Source organism: Trichechus manatus, unplaced genomic scaffold (assembly GCF_000243295.1).
Source record: "Trichechus manatus latirostris isolate Lorelei unplaced genomic scaffold, TriManLat1.0 scaffold00082, whole genome shotgun sequence".
Taxonomy (NCBI): domain Eukaryota; kingdom Metazoa; phylum Chordata; class Mammalia; order Sirenia; family Trichechidae; genus Trichechus; species Trichechus manatus.
Genome location: NW_004444018.1, coordinates 1,219,839 through 1,238,728, shown reverse-complemented (window position 1 = coordinate 1,238,728; position 18,890 = coordinate 1,219,839). Strand labels below are relative to the sequence as shown.

General features: G+C 43.2%; 1 protein-coding gene across 3 annotated transcripts in view; it reads left to right on the top strand.

Moving 5' to 3' along the window:
• TLE1 (TLE family member 1, transcriptional corepressor) overlaps nt 1–18,890 on the top strand; it is a 108,364-nt gene that overhangs the window by 65,902 nt on the left and 23,572 nt on the right. Inside the window, exons 9-15 of one of the 3 annotated variants that reach the window (XM_023735768.1) lie at nt 5,083–5,199; nt 8,746–8,799; nt 9,841–9,993; nt 12,401–12,545; nt 13,147–13,248; nt 13,586–13,776; nt 15,617–15,693. In XM_023735768.1, coding sequence (XP_023591536.1) covers nt 5,083–5,199; nt 8,746–8,799; nt 9,841–9,993; nt 12,401–12,545; nt 13,147–13,248; nt 13,586–13,776; nt 15,617–15,693 — 839 coding nt within the window. The remainder of the gene's footprint in view (nt 1–5,082; nt 5,200–8,745; nt 8,800–9,840; nt 9,994–12,400; nt 12,546–13,146; nt 13,249–13,585; nt 13,777–15,616; nt 15,694–18,890) is intronic. The other 2 variants (XM_023735769.1, XM_012556952.2) reach the window with 2 other exon arrangements.

Here is an 18,890-nt window from a genome sequence, read left to right as displayed (position 1 = left end):
CCAGAAATCCTAGTCCTTGGGACATTTGTAATAGATGTCTGCCCAATGTTTACAGTGTTTGAAAAATTCTGGCAGATATTTAAATTGTACCAGGTGCAAGGTGAACCAAAACATCGAGTTTCTTGGCTAGAATTTGAGTATATCAGTCACTGTAGTAACACCAGTTCTCATGCTGATCAAAACCCTGATTCATGCTTAAATATTTGTTTGGCAAATAATATTTGAAAATTGAATTTTACTTGATAAATGCTGTTTGATAGATTTAGATCTTTCAAAATATAGATCCCGGAGAGAAAAGTCTGTCGTAGCAAATGAGTCTGTAGACCCACCATCCACCATGCCTGGAATTACATAAAATCAGTACTATTTGTGTGAACTTGTACTTCTTGTCACTCTCTGTGGAGGTATTTTAAATGTGAATCTTAATTTACGTATGCCGGAGTTCATGGGTGCTAAGTCAGGAATTTGGGACTATTCTCAGATCATTTTAAAGTATTAAAATGGTACTGATTATGTATTCACATTTTGGTGTGGTAGGCATATAGCCAAAGAGGGAAGTGGTGGTTCAGTTGTAGAATTCTTGCCTTCCATGCGGGAAACCAGGGTTCGTTTTCCAGCCAGCGCACCTCATACACAACCACTACCCAGTAGTCAGTGGAGGCTTGCTAGTGGCTGTGATGCTGAACAGGTTTCAGCAGAACTTCCAGACTAAGATGGGCTAGGAAGAAAGGCCTGGTGATATACTTCCATAAAATCCACCAGTGAAAACACTATGGATCACAGCCATCTGATCTGCGGCTGATCATGGGGATGGCACAGGACCAGGCAGCGGTTTGTTAAGTTGTGCATGGGTCGCTATGACCCAAGGGCCATCTTGACAGCAGACATATAACTAACAGCTGGCACATAACCAGCTCAGTTTTAAGGAGCTTCTTGTCTGTGTGTGTGTTGACTGTGGTTAGGAGCAGAGAAGACATCATTAGATACCAGTGTCTCACATTATAATGTTAAGCACAGTAGATTAAAGAGCCACTATGGATCTTAAGCAGTAAGTATTTGGGACCCAGTGTTCTAGGTGCATAAAATGAGTTTAAAAATCACTCTTCAGGGAGGGGGAGGCACTTAGATATAATGGGAATTGGCATGTGGTAGAAAGAGCTTCTTAACCTTAGGCAAATCTCCTCCCCTGTCCGGACATCATAATCCTCACGAAAAGAAGGAGAATGAACAGTATTTGTCTTTTTAGATTAGTTTTGGGCTCTTCAAAGCTTTGATGCTAATTATATGCTGTTTAGAATGAGTGACTTTAAAAATAACTTTCAAAGCAAAACAACCTCAGTTTCTCTTTTGAAAACGGTCTTTTCTTAAATGCTGCGTTGTTAGATATGGACTAGGAAGAAATAGCTTCCAAAATTTTGAAGGATCAAAAGTATGTCTAATCAATACCCAAGTATAATCTCTTCTGAAGGTATGTGTAAATTGGCTTATGTACTGACTATCAAAACGACTGGAGTCCACATCTGAGCGCTGAGGAACGTTAGCTGTTTCATGAGGACAAAACATGAGGAGAAGTACTTGTGGTATCATGAGACATCCACTGGGACTGGTGAGAGGCACTTCGGGGCTTCTGGGGAGTGAATGAGAAAACCACCAAGAGTAGGGTCACCAAGGCAGCAGTTAAAAACCCGAACGGTTGTCGACGCTGGCAGTGAAGTTCATTAGGTTTGGACTGTTCGTGTGTACCAAGAACAGCAATGAAATAGCGTCAGGGACTGAAAGAAGTCAGGAGGAATTACACACAGAAAACTGGGTTGTGGGAACAGGGTGGGTAAAAGGGAAGTGGCACGTTTTTGGTGGAGCTGCCTTTGTGGAAAAGCCTGCCAGTGCGGGCTGCAGTATAAGCCAGGAATTCCCTGGTTCCTGACCTTGGTCTCCTGGGAGTTTCTAGCCCACAGTCTTTGCAGCCTTGTTTTGAGTCAGTTTGACAGCATCAAAGGTATGATGAGACATTTGTTTTGTAACTTGTTGAAGTCTTCTAATTGAAAATAGCCAATTTTCAGGTAAGCAGGAGTGTTAATTGTCAGCCCTTACCACATTGAGAGGAATTCTTTGTTGTCATTAGCCGCTGTGGAGTCAGCCCCTGACTCATGGGGACCCCACATGACCCGTTCTGGGATTGGACCATTGTGATCCATAGGGTTTTCTTTAGCTCATATTCAGAAGTAGATTGCCAGGCCTTTTTTCCTAGTCCATCTTAGTTTGGAAACTCTGCTGAAATCTATCAGCTTCATAGCAACGTGCAGGCCTCCACTGACATGGGTGGTAGCTGCGCACCAGGTGCGTGGTCAGGAGTTGAATTCAGGTCTCCCGATGGAAGGCGAAAGTGCTACCACTGAGCCAGCACTGCCCCAGAAGAACTCTTACAGCTTTTTAAGACCCATTCGGATCATAGGCTCCTGGCTCCTGGGAGAATTACAGTAATAGTAACTTCTAACATATGAAAGTGTCTTCCTCAGAGCTTGGCAGGCTTAGAAATTGTATTATTCCTAACAGAACTGCAGTTTACTTTTACACTGGCAATACCACTTAACATCATTAAACATAAGACATGAAAAATAAGCTGTCTTTGAATGGCTGAGTCCTTTGGAAGCACTGAGCTAGTTCACAGCCTGAGGACTATGAAGGTGAACTTCCGAATTGCAAGTAGACACAACTATGCCCCCTTCTCCTGGGAGGTTGGGTGGATGGAGGGTTGAGCAAGAGACAGCTCAGCCCTTGATGTATCCACTCCGAGTCTGGGCAGTGAGAGTCCGAGGCTCAAATAATCTAGAACAGAGACCCCCCAAGAAAACCTCAAACCTATTGCCGTCTAGTTGATTCCAACTCATGGCTACCCCAGGTATTACAGAGTAGAACTATATTCCATAGGGTTTTCCTGGCTGTTATCTTTATGGAAGCGAATTCCCAGGCCTTTCTTCCACAGTGCCACTGGGTGGGTTTGAACCACCAATATTTTGGCTAGTAGTTGAGAACAAACTGTTTGCGCCACCCAGGCACCTAGAACAAAGGTGATCCAATGCCCTCGAGTTGATTACAGCTCATAGCGACCCTATAGTACAGAGTAGAAGTGTCCCATAAGATTTCTAAGGCTGTATCTGGTGGAGCAGCTGGGGGGTTCAAATGGCAGCCTTTCAGTTAGCAGCCAAGTGTTTAACCACTGTGCCACCAGGGCTCCTTTGAGAACAGAGATAGGTGTGTTTAAACGCTTTTTACGAATGTGAGCAGGCTGCTACTCACCCTGGCTTAGCGTCCCTTAGAATGCCTGTTAGCATCTTGCGGGATTTTTGTTAGGTCTTTCGTGTCCTCTCTTAGGCAGTGGGTCGAAGGGGTTAGTTTTTAGGAGACGTTTATCAAGGTAATTAGTTCAGTGATCCAACAAGCTCACCTGGTCCCCAAACACTGTGGTAAAGACATTACTTGGAGCTTCTTTATATTGAATTTTGGTGGTTTCCCCCATCTTTTATATAAGCCCCCTGGCATTTGTTTAGTGAACGATTCATGAATAAAGAGCTTGCTTTGAAGTCAGCCCGTGAAGTCACAAAGGAGGCTTCAGATTCCCTTTTGGTCCCAGTTCTGATTTCCTCCTCCCTGTGGTTGAGCTCTGGTGGCACAGTGGTTAAGTGCTTGGCTGCTAACTGAAAGTTGACAGTTCGAACTCACCAGCCAATCCGCAGGAGAAAGATGTGGCTGTCTGCTCCCATAAAGATTTACAGCCTTGGAAACCCTGTGGGGCAGTTTTTCCCTGTCCTGTAGGGTCGCTATGAGTCAGAATCAGCTTGATGGCAATGGGATGTATCGTTGAACCAAGAGTGCACCCATGCTGGTGTCCACGGTTTTCCTAGGGGAGTTTTTAGAGCCCGCCAGCCTGACTCATTGTCTCTGGCTGGTTTGGAGTGAAGACCCATGGCTTTGAAAGTACCATAAAACATTTGCTTCTGCTACTTAGCATTGCAATTGCACTGGTTGTGGTCTAAGTTACAGGTTTCTTCCCCCCCTTGTATTTTAAATGGTGGCAGAGAAAGGTACCCTACGTGTCTGTTGGCCCCGTACACCCCTCCCCACTTGGTTCTCAAACATCTCTCAGAAATTGGGGTGATCTGGGCTTTGTGAAAGAAGGATTTTGCACAGCTCATTCAGCTTTGCTCAAAGCAGTAACACATCACTGAGCAAATTGCCCCCTTGCATATGCTAATCCAGCACTTAAAAGAACTCATTGTAACATGTTCTGATGCTTTAGCCTGAGGGGAGATGGGAATTGAAAGGATGTCAGATCATGTCATCTGACCCCAAAATATCTAAACTGCCTGTTTTCTTTGGGTCAACAGTTTGTCCTCAGCATTTGTGAAAGTATCCTGTGTGGTTTGAGGAAAAGATGACCGTAGTCCTTGCTCTTGATTTATGTGGGGGAGCTGGCCTCGCTATTGAAGACTCAGTGGCCGAAATTCTCGCTTTGGGTCTTAAATTTCAGTACTATTGGCGAAGAACACCAAATCTTATTTTCAACAATAAATTAAAGGAATTCGAAAGAGTTCTTTCATTGTTGCAGTAGAAAATGTGATTTGCCTTTTAGGAAGCTATACTGTTAATCCTGCCGCTTCCTTTGTGTCTTCAGAGTGGCTCACAGTGACTCTTACAGTTTATAGAATATGTGTAATAGAGTAATCAAATTTTGCTCATAGGCCATTCGTATTCCTGACTAGGAAGTTGCAGTGGGGAAGAATAAAAACACATCCCCTTATAAACAGCAAGCCTCCATTCTTCTCAAGGTAAATGGAACAGGAGAACGTTTTGAATAAAGAGGGCCTGAAGGATCCACCAGGCTTTGGTGGGTTCCTCTTTTAAAGGCATAAACCTTTATAAATGTTTGCTATCAGAGTCTTGATGAGATGAATTAAATGGAATGAAAGGCTATGTTGATAGCACATCTCTAAAACAGCTATTACATCCAGGTTGGGTTTTCATGTGGACAAAGAGACCTGGGAAGAAATCTTTGAGATATATATATATATTTTTGTCTTTCAGAGTAATTCCCTCTTGGCACCAGACAATCTAAGAGGCGCAGATAAACGCAGAAATGGGCCCGAATTTTCCAACGACATTAAAAAAAGAAAGGTGGATGATAAGGACTCCAGCCACTATGTAAGTGAAGAAAGGACTTGAAATAATATTTGTTTGCTTACTTGCTCACCTTCCAAGGGAGTATACAAACGTGCTTTGAAATCTTAGTGATAATTCTTTGCCCCTTAAAAACTAAGATAGTAAAGAGGATAGATTCCTTATATTACAGGGTATTATTTCCCTTTAGGGCTGTAAATTATGCTTCGCCCGGCTCATTGTCACATTTTAGGTTTTTTGCTTTAGCTACACATGAGAGGTTACTAGAATGCAGGGCCAGCTTTCTGGTCATGCAACCTGGGCTGTTGTACAGGGCCTGTTCTCAGAAGGCCTCTGTCCGAGCCTTGGTTTAATGCTCTGTTGTCACCATCTTCTATTTCCAGTTTTTGAACAAGGGCCCTTGCGTTTTCATTTTGTCCTGGGTCTGCAAACTTTGTAGCCAGTCCTGCTAACATAATCCAGGTAGAAGTTTTGGTGTCACCAAATACCTTTTTTGCATGCTATTCTGATAATACATTCAAGCTCTTAATAGGTCTTAGGACAGAATTGGCCCTCCTCCAGAGTGATCAGTTGAGAGATGTAAGTCCATGGAAGAATGGAAGAAATGTTAGAGGCACGTAGTTCAAACCCTGCAGATGAGATCACACGACTGGTTGAAGGAACAACGAGGACTCTGACACAGATCTTCTAGCTAAAACCACATTCCAGAGGAGAGCAAACCAAGCCAAATGGCCGTTGGCGCTGGTCTTGGGGTCATAAACATTGCAGCTGACACATGACTTGGAGTTTCTTTGTATGTCCCGAGTGTCTATTTCAGGATAGATGAATTCTCAGGATCTGTATGAGAGTAAAATGCTGAATTGCGCCAACTGGAGAACGAAGTGTTTACCTTTGTCTGGCTTGTGTACAGGCTATGAGAAGGTTTAAAAGCTGTGCCTGTTTGTCTTTGGCTCAAACCTATAGCTAACAATAGGGAGCCTTTCTTGGGCATTAACTCTGTGCCAGGTACCCTGTGCTTTTCACTTAACTCTTACAACCACCCTGTGGTCATCATCTCCATTTTATAGATCAAGATGCTGAAACACAGATCTTTTCAGTGGTTTTTCCAAGGTCACAGTTAGTGGCAGAGCCTAGAGGCAGCCTTGCTCCAGAACCCATGCTCTTTATCACTATGTGAACATTGCTGAGCTGAGATGCTAGGATTGGATATTTTGGCAGAGGTTCTTGAATCCTTCCACACTTTGCACTATAGGTTAATAATATCCTGAAGGCAAAAGTTGTTGGTCCTCCCCACCCTAGCTTGAACCTTTTTTTTTAGCACGTATCAATTTTCCTCTTATCTGCGGCCCACAGCCGATGTCCTGCATGTATATTTGATTTTTGATAACCAGTTGTGTCCAGTTGACTCTGTGATCCCATGTGAGTCAGAGTAAAACTGAACTCCATAGGGTTTCAATGGCTGCTTTTTTGGAAGTAGATCGCCAGGCCTTTCTTCTGAGGTGCCTCCTGGGTAGACTTGAACCTCCAACATTTTGTTAGCAGCTGAGCACTTAACCCTTTGCACCACCTAGGGACTCTTACAGCTATTAGTTAACAGATCAGAAGGTCCACAGCATAGAGAAATTTGAAAATCTGCTGGTGTACAATTTTGAGTTGTTCTCCATGAGGCTTATGTATCTAATCAGTTATTTAGTAGTGAAATGATCTAGAATCCAGAGCTCAACATGACTATGCTAACTGACTATGTTCAGTATCTGGTTGGACAGATGACTGGGTATGATGTATTTCAAGTATTTGAGAATCTGGGGCAAAGGCTTTGGACCTTAGATGACAAGAATGTACTGTACTGTGGAGGCTTATATTTGCAGAAGGGTCCAATACAAAGCTAAGATGTAAACTAAAGGATACTTAAGGACCCCCTTTCAGAGTTCCATGATAATAAAGTAATTGTCTGCTGTTTTTTGCCAGTTCAGTTTAATTACTACTTTAGCCATTTTTATAATTTTTTTCTAATTATTTTTTTTTTTCCATTTCAACTTACATTCCTTTATCATCCTCCACCTTGAGCACGCCCCCCCCTTTTTTCCTGGGTTGCTGGAGTTCTTAACAGCTGAAAACATTTATGCTTCTTGTGGGCTTTACGAAGAGAAAGCATGTTTTCTTTAGTATACATTTTTTCCTTTATTGAATGAAAATATTTCTTTCCATAGGCTGTTATTTTGGATTACCCAGGCTTCCTCATTGGCTGTAATGTTTTTACTGAATTGGGCCACTTGAGTTATATGGGTCCTTTATAACAATGACTAAAATATTTTGTAGCACGTCATTGAAGAAAGTAAGTTGGGTCTCCCACACATAATGCTTTCGGGACTGTTAGAACAAAAACACTTAAGACGTTCGAGTTGAAGATAAAATCCTTAGCCTGGACTTGGGGACCCACAGAAGGCCAACATGGGCACTTGTAGTAATATGTCTCAAATTTTGTGTGTTCTGAGTTGTCAGTGACATCAGTAAGAGGATGGTTTAGATGGTAAATTAGAAGCCATCTCCTTTTTGAGAATTTGGACCCACTGCAATGTCCTACTTCTTCCATATGTTCATTGTATTATTCTGCACTAAAGGACATAAGGCCTTTTGGCTAAGACAGTGGGTTTAAGGCCTTTTGGCTAAGACAGTGGGTTTAAGGCCTTTTGGCTAAGACAGTGGGTTTAAGGCCTTTTGGCTAAGACAGTGGGTTTTTTCAGCCTGCTTTGAACTTGATGGAGGAGTGATCAGATCATTAGTTTAAACAGCTTTTCTGAATCTTTTCCAAACTCGGTAGGACCTTGGAGTTTCCTCTGATTATCAAATTTTATGGCTTTATGAAGAGACAATAAAAGTCTTACTGCAGGGTCCCAGTGCCCTCCAAATACTCACCTCCTACCTTCCTTCCTCCCATCCCTCCAGCACTATTCTAAGCCAGTCGCTAAAGCAGTCTAGTCTTAACATGAGGCCAGATCTTGGTTCCTTGTTTTAGCCAGCAGCCAGCTTGTTGTTTTTAGTTTTCTATTTGTGTTGATTTCTTTTTTGAAGTACCTAGGAACCTTACGGGAACGTGGCTTGATTTTGTTTGTCTCTATAATGATGGGTTGTCTGAGCACTGAACTGTAGGTGATACACATGAGAGAATGACAGGAAATTGTGTCATTCATTTGAAATCAAATGGGAGAAGATCTCTGATGTGACAATGTGTGTATTTCAGTTTACAGGAGAGCTTTTGACTTGCAAACATTTATTGAGCCCTTACTGTGTACCAGGCATTGACAACTTGCTGACACCTGTATACGAATTGTAATTGTGTAGTAGCTGGTGTGTTACTGCAGCAGGATTTCTGCCTGGGGCTTTGTATAGTCCCAGGTCACATGAGAAGGGGGGGAGGTGGTATCTGTTATCAGGGCTGGCAGTCTGGAAGGGAACCTGTAGGCACATCTGAGGTCATTTTTTAGCCAGTCTGCTATAGAAAGGAATTGAACTGGGTTTCAAACCCTTTCTCAGCCCTTTACTAAGAGGCATTAAATTTTTTCTTTCCAGGATAGTGATGGTGACAAAAGTGATGACAACTTAGTTGTGGATGTGTCTAATGAGGTAACCCTTCTTTTTATCAAACTTTAGAGGGACTCGAATAGTGTTGAGTGAAAAATCCAGCAATGATGGGTGAACCTTGAAAACACTCTGAGTGAAATAAGCCAGATTCAAAAGGACAAAAACTACATGATTTCACTTATATGAAATATCTAGAATAGGCAAATGCATAGAGACAGAAAGTAGTTTCTGTTTCTGTTTGGGATGACAAATTTTGGAAATAGTGTGGTGATGGTTGCACAACATGGTGAGTATAATTAATGCCACTCAGTTGAATTAATGCCACTTAAAAATGGTTAAACTGGCAAGTTTTATGACATATATGGTTAAAATGGCAAGTTTTATGTCATATATATCTTACTATAATAAACCAAAACCCATTGCTGTAAGTCCATTCAGATTCAGAGAGACCCTATCGGACAGAGTAAAACAGCCCTATAGGGTTTCCAAGGCTGTAAATCTTTTCGGAAACAGACCGCCACATCTTTCTCCTGCAGAGCGTTTGATGGGTTCAAACCACCGACCTTTTGATTAGCAGCTGAGCGCTTTAACCACTGTGCCACCAGGGCTTCTATAGTAAAATAATAAAATATAATAAAAATTTTTTTTAAAAAACCAGCAACAATGAATGAAGTAGAGGCATGGTGTGGTAGTCTCTTGCATCTTTATATGTTAACAACTCAGTGGTTGTTCCTAGATGGAACAATATGGTCACACGGGCATGAACTCTTACTTCCTTTTTAAATAATCTGTTACCCAATCATTTTGGATTCCTAAATAGAGTCTGGTACAGCTTTCCCCTCTAGGCAAAGAAAGTCAGCATGAGGGGGGTTTTAATCCATTGTATTTTGTTTTGGTTTATGGTGCCTTCATGGGTGGCTTTGTAAATTGTGGGAACACAATTCATTCTGTTAATTATAACAACCTTATTAGTCTTTTGTATTGGTGTTCTCCACTAACAATCAGTGTGGAAGTAGAGTGTGTAACAAGAAGGGTCTGCCCTTTATAAGCTAACTCATAAAAACCTTGGCTATGCTTGTTGAGGACCCTTCTTCTCCACGAGCGAGCCCAGCCCATTCACCCCGGGAAAACGGAATTGACAAAAACCGCCTGCTAAAGAAAGATGCTTCGAGCAGCCCAGCGTCCACGGCCTCCTCGGGAAGTTCCACTTCTTTGAAATCCAAAGAAATGAGCTTGGTATGTAATGAGAACTGTCACTTTCCTATTTTGTAGTTAATTTTCCTTTGGGGATCAGAGGACCCTGAAGTATTTGAAAGATGAGGTTTTACTGATCCAGGGTTGTATTTTTAAGTGTTTATGTGAAGCTCATCCTTCTGCTTCCTTTCGCTGTTTGTCCGTATACAGATTTTACTTTGTATGTCTCGGTCTGTTTTGTGCCATGACTGTTGTTGTTAGTGCCATGAGGTCGATGTCAGCTTGTAGCGACTGTATGACAGAGGAGCTGCCTTATAGGGTTTCCTAGTCTGTAATCCTTATGAGAGCAGATTGCCAGGTTTTTCTTCCACGGAGCAAGTGGGTGGGTTCAAACCACCTGCCTTTCTGTTAGCAGCCAAGTGCTTAACCGTTGCACTACCAGGGCCCCTTACGCCATGATTAGAGAAGAGGGAGAAAAGATTCCATGCCTGTTGCCTTCTTAATGGTGTCTTCGTTTTATAGTGCTCCTGTAACAGAATTACCACGTGTGGGTGGCTTTAAAGAACAAAGTGCTTTTCTCATAGTTCTGGGAGCTAAAAATCCAGATCAAGGTCTTGACTCTTCCTTGTTGGTAGCCCTGGGCCTCCTTTGGTTCTTGGTGATCCTCACATGGCGTGTCTTTTCCCCAGTATGTGTTTCTTTGTTTGATTTGCTCTTTTTTAACTCAGAGGTGCTTAAGTTTAGGACACACCGTACACTGGTATGGCCTCATTACATAACATTAGATTGCACTATGGAAGGTGATTGCATTACTCTACATTATATGACATCCACAGGTATAGGGGTTAGGATTCTAACACATATTTTGGGGGAACACAATTCAATCTATAATACTTGGGGAACATGTTCCTGGTGTAGAACCCTCCAAAAGTTCCCAGTTGCAAAATAGTTCAACCTCTTAGGTTCTCAGAAATCCTGATTATCTTCAGCTGTCCTTTTTTTGTTTGTTTGTTTTAAACTGACCCTCAGTGTTGGGGCATGTGGTGATTAGGGACCTGGTCAGAATGGTGATGGACGTGAAGCACTGGGTTAAGCCTGGAACTGCTAGAGGAGGGGAATGCATCAGAGCCCATCTGTGTGCTCAGGTATTCGTCCAGCAGACTGTGTCATCTCATTTAACTCTCAGTCCCCCGGGTGTTAGCTTGAGTAATGTGCCAACGCTACACAGCCCACCTTGTCTTTCCTCCACCATAGCCCTTCTTGGACTGTTTTAAAGGATGTGAACATTTGAGAGGTGAAGAAGATGCTGTGTTTATTGGTTTCCTAGGGTTGTTATTCAAGATCCCTGGTAATGCAGTGGTTAAGCAGTTCGGCTAGTCACCAAAAGGTCGGCGGTTCAAATCCACCAACCGCTGTTATAACAAAGTACCACAAACTGGGTAGCTTAAAACAACATAAATTTATTCCTTCACAGTTTTGGAGGCTACATGCTTCTTTGTAGCTTCTGGTGGTTCCTGGCAATCCTTGGCGTTACTTGGTTTCTAAATGCATCACTTCAATCTCTGCCTCTTCACATGGCCTTCTTCCCTGTGTGTCTTGTCTCTCTGCGTCTCTTCTCTTTTTATAAGGATACCAGTCTTAATGGATTAGGGGCCACCCTACCCCAGTATGACCTCATGTTAAATTAATAACATCTGCAAAGACCTTATTTCCACTCAAGGTCACATTCACAGATATCAGGGGTTAGGTCTTCAACATATCTCTTTGGGGGACACAGTTCAGTCTGTAACAGCTTGTAACCCTGCTACTGTCTCAACTCTCAAGGGGCTCCAGCTCTGCTAAGTCTCTGTCTACACTGGTGGATGTCACTTCGGCTCTGTAGGCTAATTGGACAATGATCCTTAACTCCCAAGGGTCATTGTTTTTAGGCATCTCTCTCAAACAAAATGAGACTAGTTCTAGGGCTTTTGCTTCTGAGATGCTGATTTGTGTCTTAGAAAATTGATGGCCCCTCTCAGCCCCTTGCTGTTAGCTTCAGTCCAGCTGCTGCTAAAAAGCAAGACAGAAAAGGGGTCTTCCCGGTGACCTTGTTGGCAGCCGGGACGTTGTTTCTGCAGGGCCAGGAACCCTTCTCTGGGTGGTCATTCTTTTAACTTGGCCTAGACCCATCATCCACAAGCCTGACGGAAAATACTTTTCAAAATAAAACCCACAGAGGAAGAAGTATGATCCTGTTCTGTCCTTCTTGCTAGAGTTTTAATTCTGGCAGAGAGAGGAAAGGTCAACATTTCTCGCTCCCAAGTTAATGCCGTCAACATTGTGTGGATTTATGAAAATTGGCCGAGGGAGTCGCTAGAAGGTGCCCAGTGTCCCAGCTGCTGTTGTGATAAATTGTGTAATATGGCTTGGATTAAAAATAATACTCATTTAATTTGTTTAATGATACCAGCATGAAAAAGCCAGCACGCCGGTTCTGAAATCCAGCACACCGACTCCACGCAGTGACATGCCAACGCCGGGCACCAGCGCCACTCCAGGACTCCGTCCAGGCCTCGGCAAGCCTCCAGCCATGGACCCCCTCGTTAACCAAGCTGGTAGAGTGCCGCCTCTTGCTTTGCTTTGTTTTGCTTTTCCCATTCCCAGCTTGATGCATCTTCTGCTAATCTGGTGACGCCACTTCTCCGTGAATATTAAATGCACTTACTGCCACCCTCCTTCCTATCTCTGAAAAGCCATGATAAGAAACAGATGTTTGTCCTTGGGTTTTAGCAGCTGCGCTCTGTTCTGTCTTTGGCTGTTGACATTTGGCTTTTCTTTTATTTCCAAATAATCCAAATGCTAGGGTCTTCAATAAAGTTCCTGGTAATTATTCCAAATGTAAGCTCCTTACCAAACTATCATTGTGTGTCTGAGTTAGCTAATATTGACGGAAAAGGCGGGTTTGGCTGCCCCGAGTGTGCTTCTTGCTTACTTTCGTTGGCTGGTTTTCTGCGGGTACATCCCTTGGGAAGCAGTGGTCTCTCTTTCAGTGGAAATTGGGAGTGTTTCACGGAGACTCCAGCCCATGAATAAACTCATAACTTTCAACTTTATTTTCCTCCCTGGGAAAGGGAAAAAAGTAACAACCCGGGCTCAAAGAAAATAGGCACCAGAATATTCCTCCTAAAACCCGTGCTTTGGTTTACGTAAATCCAGGATTGGGTTTTCATTTGGAATTGGTACCAGGGAATGGAAAGTTCGGACTAAAGGAGAAATCTTGGATTTTATCAAGAAAATCTTCTTTTGACATTAAGTCAGGTAAACACTTAGTGTCTGTGCCTTGGTTTGCCCTCTGTAAATTGGGTGCAGTAATGCTGCTTAATTCCTCTAATTCCCCAGTGCTACCGTGTCTACCAGTGAGAAAATGTGTGGGTAGTGCACCCTTGGGGTCTTTTCTTTCCTGGAGATGAATTCAGCTCTGGGAAAGAATGGTTTCTATGTATAAATCTGAGGTGATTTTCTCCGGAAGCCTTTCCTTCCTCTTCTTCCCCATAATGAACAGCACCAAAAAATGACACTATACTTTAAACTTGTTGATCAGGTTTGAATTTGAGTGTGTCCGTTGAGTCATATCTCACTTTGTCTTTCCTTTCAGCAGCCGGTTTGAGGACGCCCCTGGCAGTGCCCGGCCCGTACCCTGCTCCATTTGGAATGGTCCCCCACGCCGGCATGAATGGCGAGCTGACCAGCCCGGGCGCTGCTTACGCGAGTTTGCACAACATGTCTCCCCAGATGAGCGCTGCTGCAGCCGCCGCCGCCGTGGTGGCCTATGGGCGCTCGCCGATGGTAGGCCGCTGGCTCCACTGTCTCCGTTGGTTGGGCTTTGGTTCAGTTAGGAAAGCTGCATTCTTCATTTAGCACTGTCAGGCGCCCGGCTTCAGGCAGAGCCAGAGAGTGACGGCCACCGTGGAGGCCTGCACCCTACATTATGTGGGCAGGAGCAGCAAACGCCACACACCTCACAAAGACGCCCAGTGTTCCAACGCCTGCCATGCTGGTTCATTAAGTTAAGGCCAAGCACTTTTCATTTTACTGTTTTTGTGGATGAAAAAAGGCAGTGTTTAGAAGCTACTTGAGTAGTTTGGGGGACATCTGGTTTTCTCCCACCAAAGTAGATTTTTTTTTTTTGAAGGTGATGAAATGACTCAGGTAGCTCACAGAAGGCTTTTCATTCGTTTTCTTGAGCTTTTCTTTCTTTCTTTAAATCTTAGAAGAAAATATTTGAGAAGTCGTAGCTTTCTCTTTCCATGCCTACACGCGTATTATTCTTTAAGCCCAGTAGCCGGGCTTCTGTGTGGGAAGTGATCTCTGTAAACCAGGTAGAAATATGAGGGACTGTGAAACTGGGGGACAGGTTCTCCTTTGTCCCCTTGCTCTGCCTTTTGACCAGTGTGTAAACGGCCTAATTTTTGTCCAGGAAGATCCAGGACTACATTTGAAGTGTAAAATTGACTGTGTAACCATTGACTGCATAGGAAAAGGGAGTAGATTACAACTCATAGCAAATTAAGACCCTAAGTCATTTCTATTTGATGTTTTAAATAGACCAGGCATATTTCTGTCCTCCCCCCTCCAGGTAAGCAATAGCTCTGATAGTCTAGGGTGACATTAAGATTTATTGTTCTTTTTTCCCTTACCTTGTATTAGTATGGAAGGCTGTCCGGTGGTGAGCGAGATAGCCAGAGTAAGGCAGGCAGCTGAGGGACTAGATTCCAACATTTCTGGTGGAAAAGAAACAAGAACAAAACACAGTTGCCCTCAAGTCAGTTCCAATTCATGGCGACCCCATGTGTGTCAGAGTAGAACTGTGCTCCATAGAGTTTCCAGTAGCTGATTTTTTTGGAAGCAGATTGCCAGTCCTTTTTTTGAAGGTGCCTCTGTGTGGACTCAAACCTCCAACCTTTAATTAGCAGCCGAGTGCATAATTGTTTGCAACATCTGGGTACTCCAGATTCTGGCAAAATAGGCAATCCATATATAAATACTGAAGCATTAACTTAGACTGGTGGTTCTCAATGGGGGGTGGGGGTGGTTTTGTCCCCCAGGGGACATTTGGCAGTGTCTGGAGACACTGTTGGTTGTCCCAAGTTGGGAGGGTATGCTACTACTAGCACTTAAAGAGGCAAGGGATGCTGCTAAACACCCTAATATAGGATAGTCCCTCACTGCAAAGAATTATCCAGCCCAAAATGTCAGTAGTGCTGAGATTGAGAAATCCCAGCTTAACGTATTGCTGTGTGTACTTGCTTGAAAAAACCTGTTGCCGTCGAGTTGACTCCAACTCCTAGCGACCCTGTACTTGCTTGGTCGAGGAAAATATCCTAAGTCTACAGGAAGTATTTGCCATGGGAATCTGGCTCTCGGTGCACAAATGGATCACACTCCCACCCCACCTCCCAAAAAAGAAATGTGTACTGTGGTATTTAGAAGTGGCTGTACTGCTTCTTGCATTATAATTTTCTTTTGAGAAATGCTGGGGAATATTACTGTTCTCATTTATATTGCTTTGGGGGAATGGAAAGGAATTTCTAACGAAAAGGAATTTCTAATGAAAAGTCTTTCTAGGAGTTAACAAAATGCCTACCTGGGCCTAAACTGAGTCTGTGATGCTTTATTTTGCTTCCAGGTTGGGTTTGATCCTCCCCCTCACATGAGAGTACCTACCATCCCTCCAAATCTGGCAGGAATCCCTGGGGGGAAACCGTAAGTACCTCTAACTCCTTGGTTTTGTTTTAAAGGCTGTACTCAGTCATTGGTATTAGCAGACTAGAATTCCAAAGGGAGCACAGGCTTGGACGTTTCCAAGGAGATTTCTGGTGTCTTCCTGGGGAGTGTTAACACTTCTATAAATAGGCAGCTTGTAGGTGTCATACCTCTGTCTTCTCCCTATTGGCGATTTCATGTGCTTAGTTATTTCTGAAAAGACGTTGTTGACTATGGGGACAAGGAGGTAGGAGAGAACTGGAGGGGGTTGGCCCTCCTTGCTTGGCCCACTCAGAAAGCTGCTGCATTGCTTCGCCATTTGGTGAGGGGGTAGCTGCTGGAAGTTTTCTCCAGTACTGTATTGTGGGCCGTATGCAGCCATGCACTCTTGAAATCTCGAAAATTTGAAATGGGTTGTCTTTTGATCCAATTCAGTGCCACCTTTCCCTTACTTTGGTGGAAATGGGAGTTGTTTGAAGGGTACGTTCTAGGTGGCAATGGTGGTTCATTGGTAGAATTCTCAGTTTCGATGAAGAAGACCTAGTTTGGTTCCTGGCCAATGCAACTCATGCACAACGATGACCCATCCTTCTGTCATTGGAGGCTTGCATGTTGCTATGATCCTAAACAAGTTTCAGTGGAACATCCAGCCTAAGATGGACTGGAAGAAAGGCCTGGTGATCTACTTCTGAAAATTAGCCAGTGAAAACCTGGTGGACACCAACAGAATATTGTCCTGTGATACAGTGCTGAAAGATGAGCCCCCTAGGTTGGAAGGCATTCAGAATACATGGTGGCCACACAATGAACTCAAGGATCCCAATGATCATGAAGATGGTGCAGGACCAGACAATGTTTCATTCTGTTGTACGTTGGATCCCCCGAGTCTGAAGTGACTCCACAGCAGCTAACAGCAACAACTACTCTGACTGTATTTTTAGTACTTTATTGAGGTATAATTTACTATATAAAGTACATCTATTTTAATTAGAGGTTTTATATTATATGAATTACAGTAAAAAAAACAAAGTAGCTTGGGGAAGCAAGAAAGATAGGTGAAAGGGCAAACAATATTTGAAATTTGAAAAACCTAGATTATTTTTTCTAGGTCACTTAAAAAAAATCATGTGCTTTCCATAAATGTTAGTCATTAGAAATGTGATTTCAGTGAATTCTTAATTTTTTTACAAAGCAGAATTTAAATATGACTGTCTACCTTACTTCCCAGCAAATAATGCTACCTTTCCTTGGATAGAAGATGGCAGAAAGCCTTTTCAAATTTTGTTAATTTTCTAAATAGGGATACATGTTGTCTTCAGCTTGTGTTATACTTTTTATACCTTCATGTTACTGCTTTCAGCTTTTTATCTGTGCTTCAGACGCATATTGCGTTATTGCATATTATTTTGCACGGTCCATTCAAATACCTAGTCATACTTGTGTGATTTTGATTGGAGCCTTGTTTCAGATAATCTATCAGTGTGAGAAAAAAATTGAATTCCTTACCCCATCACTTGCTTTTAGGGAAGCAGAGTCCCATTGTTCCACTTTCTATGCATTATACTATTTCACAGTAATTTGATTCATGGTGAAACAAGGCTTTTGTCTATACTAGGAATTAGTAGAGATTTTTTTAAGAATTTAAGGTGACCTCTAGGCCCAATACAGAGAGGGATCAGAGGATGGGGCAGTGTTTACTCTTCTCAGCTTGTAGATCTCTTCTGGTTGAATGCCCATAAACTACGTTGGGAGTTTTCTTGGGGGTAGGGGGGATGCCTCCTTTCTTCCAGCCCAGGATATCCCCAAGCACTTGTGAGTGTTTCATCTCTATGCATGTTGGTGCTGTGGCTGTTGTGTGGCCTGCCAGTTGGTGAGTGGATAAAGGACAATGGGTAATGTTGGTGTAAGAAGCAATTATAATAGTAAATTGATGAATCTGGGGAAGGAGTAATAGGCAAATAAGGGCAAGTTCAGTTGACAGGGAAAGCCAGCTTTAAGAGTCAGAGGCCTGGGGGTGTGTCCAGCTGCCAAGACCCCAGCTTGAGTGTGTTATATGAGAGAAATGGGGGTACCGAGGTGAGCAGAGCTGTGACTACAGAGCTGGTGTGGAAGGCTGCAGGGGATGGTTAACTGGGGCCCAGTTCCTTCCAGTGTGTGTGTGTGTGTGTGTGTGTGTGTGTGTGTGTGTGTGTGTGTGTATAAAGTGATCTAGTAGATATCTGCATTAGACACAAAAGCTTAGTGGTGCAATGCTTATTAGAGTGAAAATATTCATGTCGTTGACATGTGAGCATCTTGAATATATCTTCATGTTTTAAGCTCCGTAAGCTAGCAGACGACATTCCCCGAGGAAGGGACAGTGGGCACAGTGGCACAGTTGTGAGGCGCTCATGTTTGGGGGTGATTTTCTCTCTTTGATTGAAATGGCCATTGGCCTGTGGATCTGAATGGCCACTCCTCTTTCTAAAACAGTTAAATTTCCCGTCCCCCAAGGTTTTCTTTCAAGTTTGAGGTCAGTTATAGTATATGAGGAGCACAGAGTTAATATCAGAGAGAAAAATGAACTTCCTTATTGGCCCCAGAATCTGGGCCACTACAGTCCTTTTGCCCATATGAATTCATCAGTTAGTATGAGAGGATGTCTTGTGCTTATGTTTTAGTAAAGTAATATTGTCTGAGGAATGTGTCTTAGGCTGGGTTCTCTAGAGAAGAAAACTAGTAAAGTGTGTAAATATATATATATAGAGAGAGATTTATATCAAAGAAATGGTTCATGTGGTTGTAGAGGCTGGAAAGTCCCAAGTCTGTGGTCAGACTGGAGGCTTCTCCTGGCTCACAGGCTGCAGAGACCAATGAATCTGAAGATCGGCAGGCAAGATGGCAGGTAAGCTGCTAGCCCAAGTCCCAAGAACTGGAGGTCAGATGAACTGGAGCCAGCTGCAGAATCCAGAGCAAGCAAAAGGCCATGAGCCTTGCCAGAAAGTCCACACAGGGATCTCATACTACCAAGAAACAAGAGCCAGGAGAATAGCGCATCCTTTGAACCTGGGGTCCCTACGCTGAGAAGCTCCTCGACCAGGGATAGTTAATGACAAGGACCTTTCCCCAGAGCCGACAGAGAGAGAAAGCCTTCCCCTGGAGTTGGCACCCTCAATTTGGACGTCTAGCCTCCTAGACTGTGAGAGAATAAATTTGTG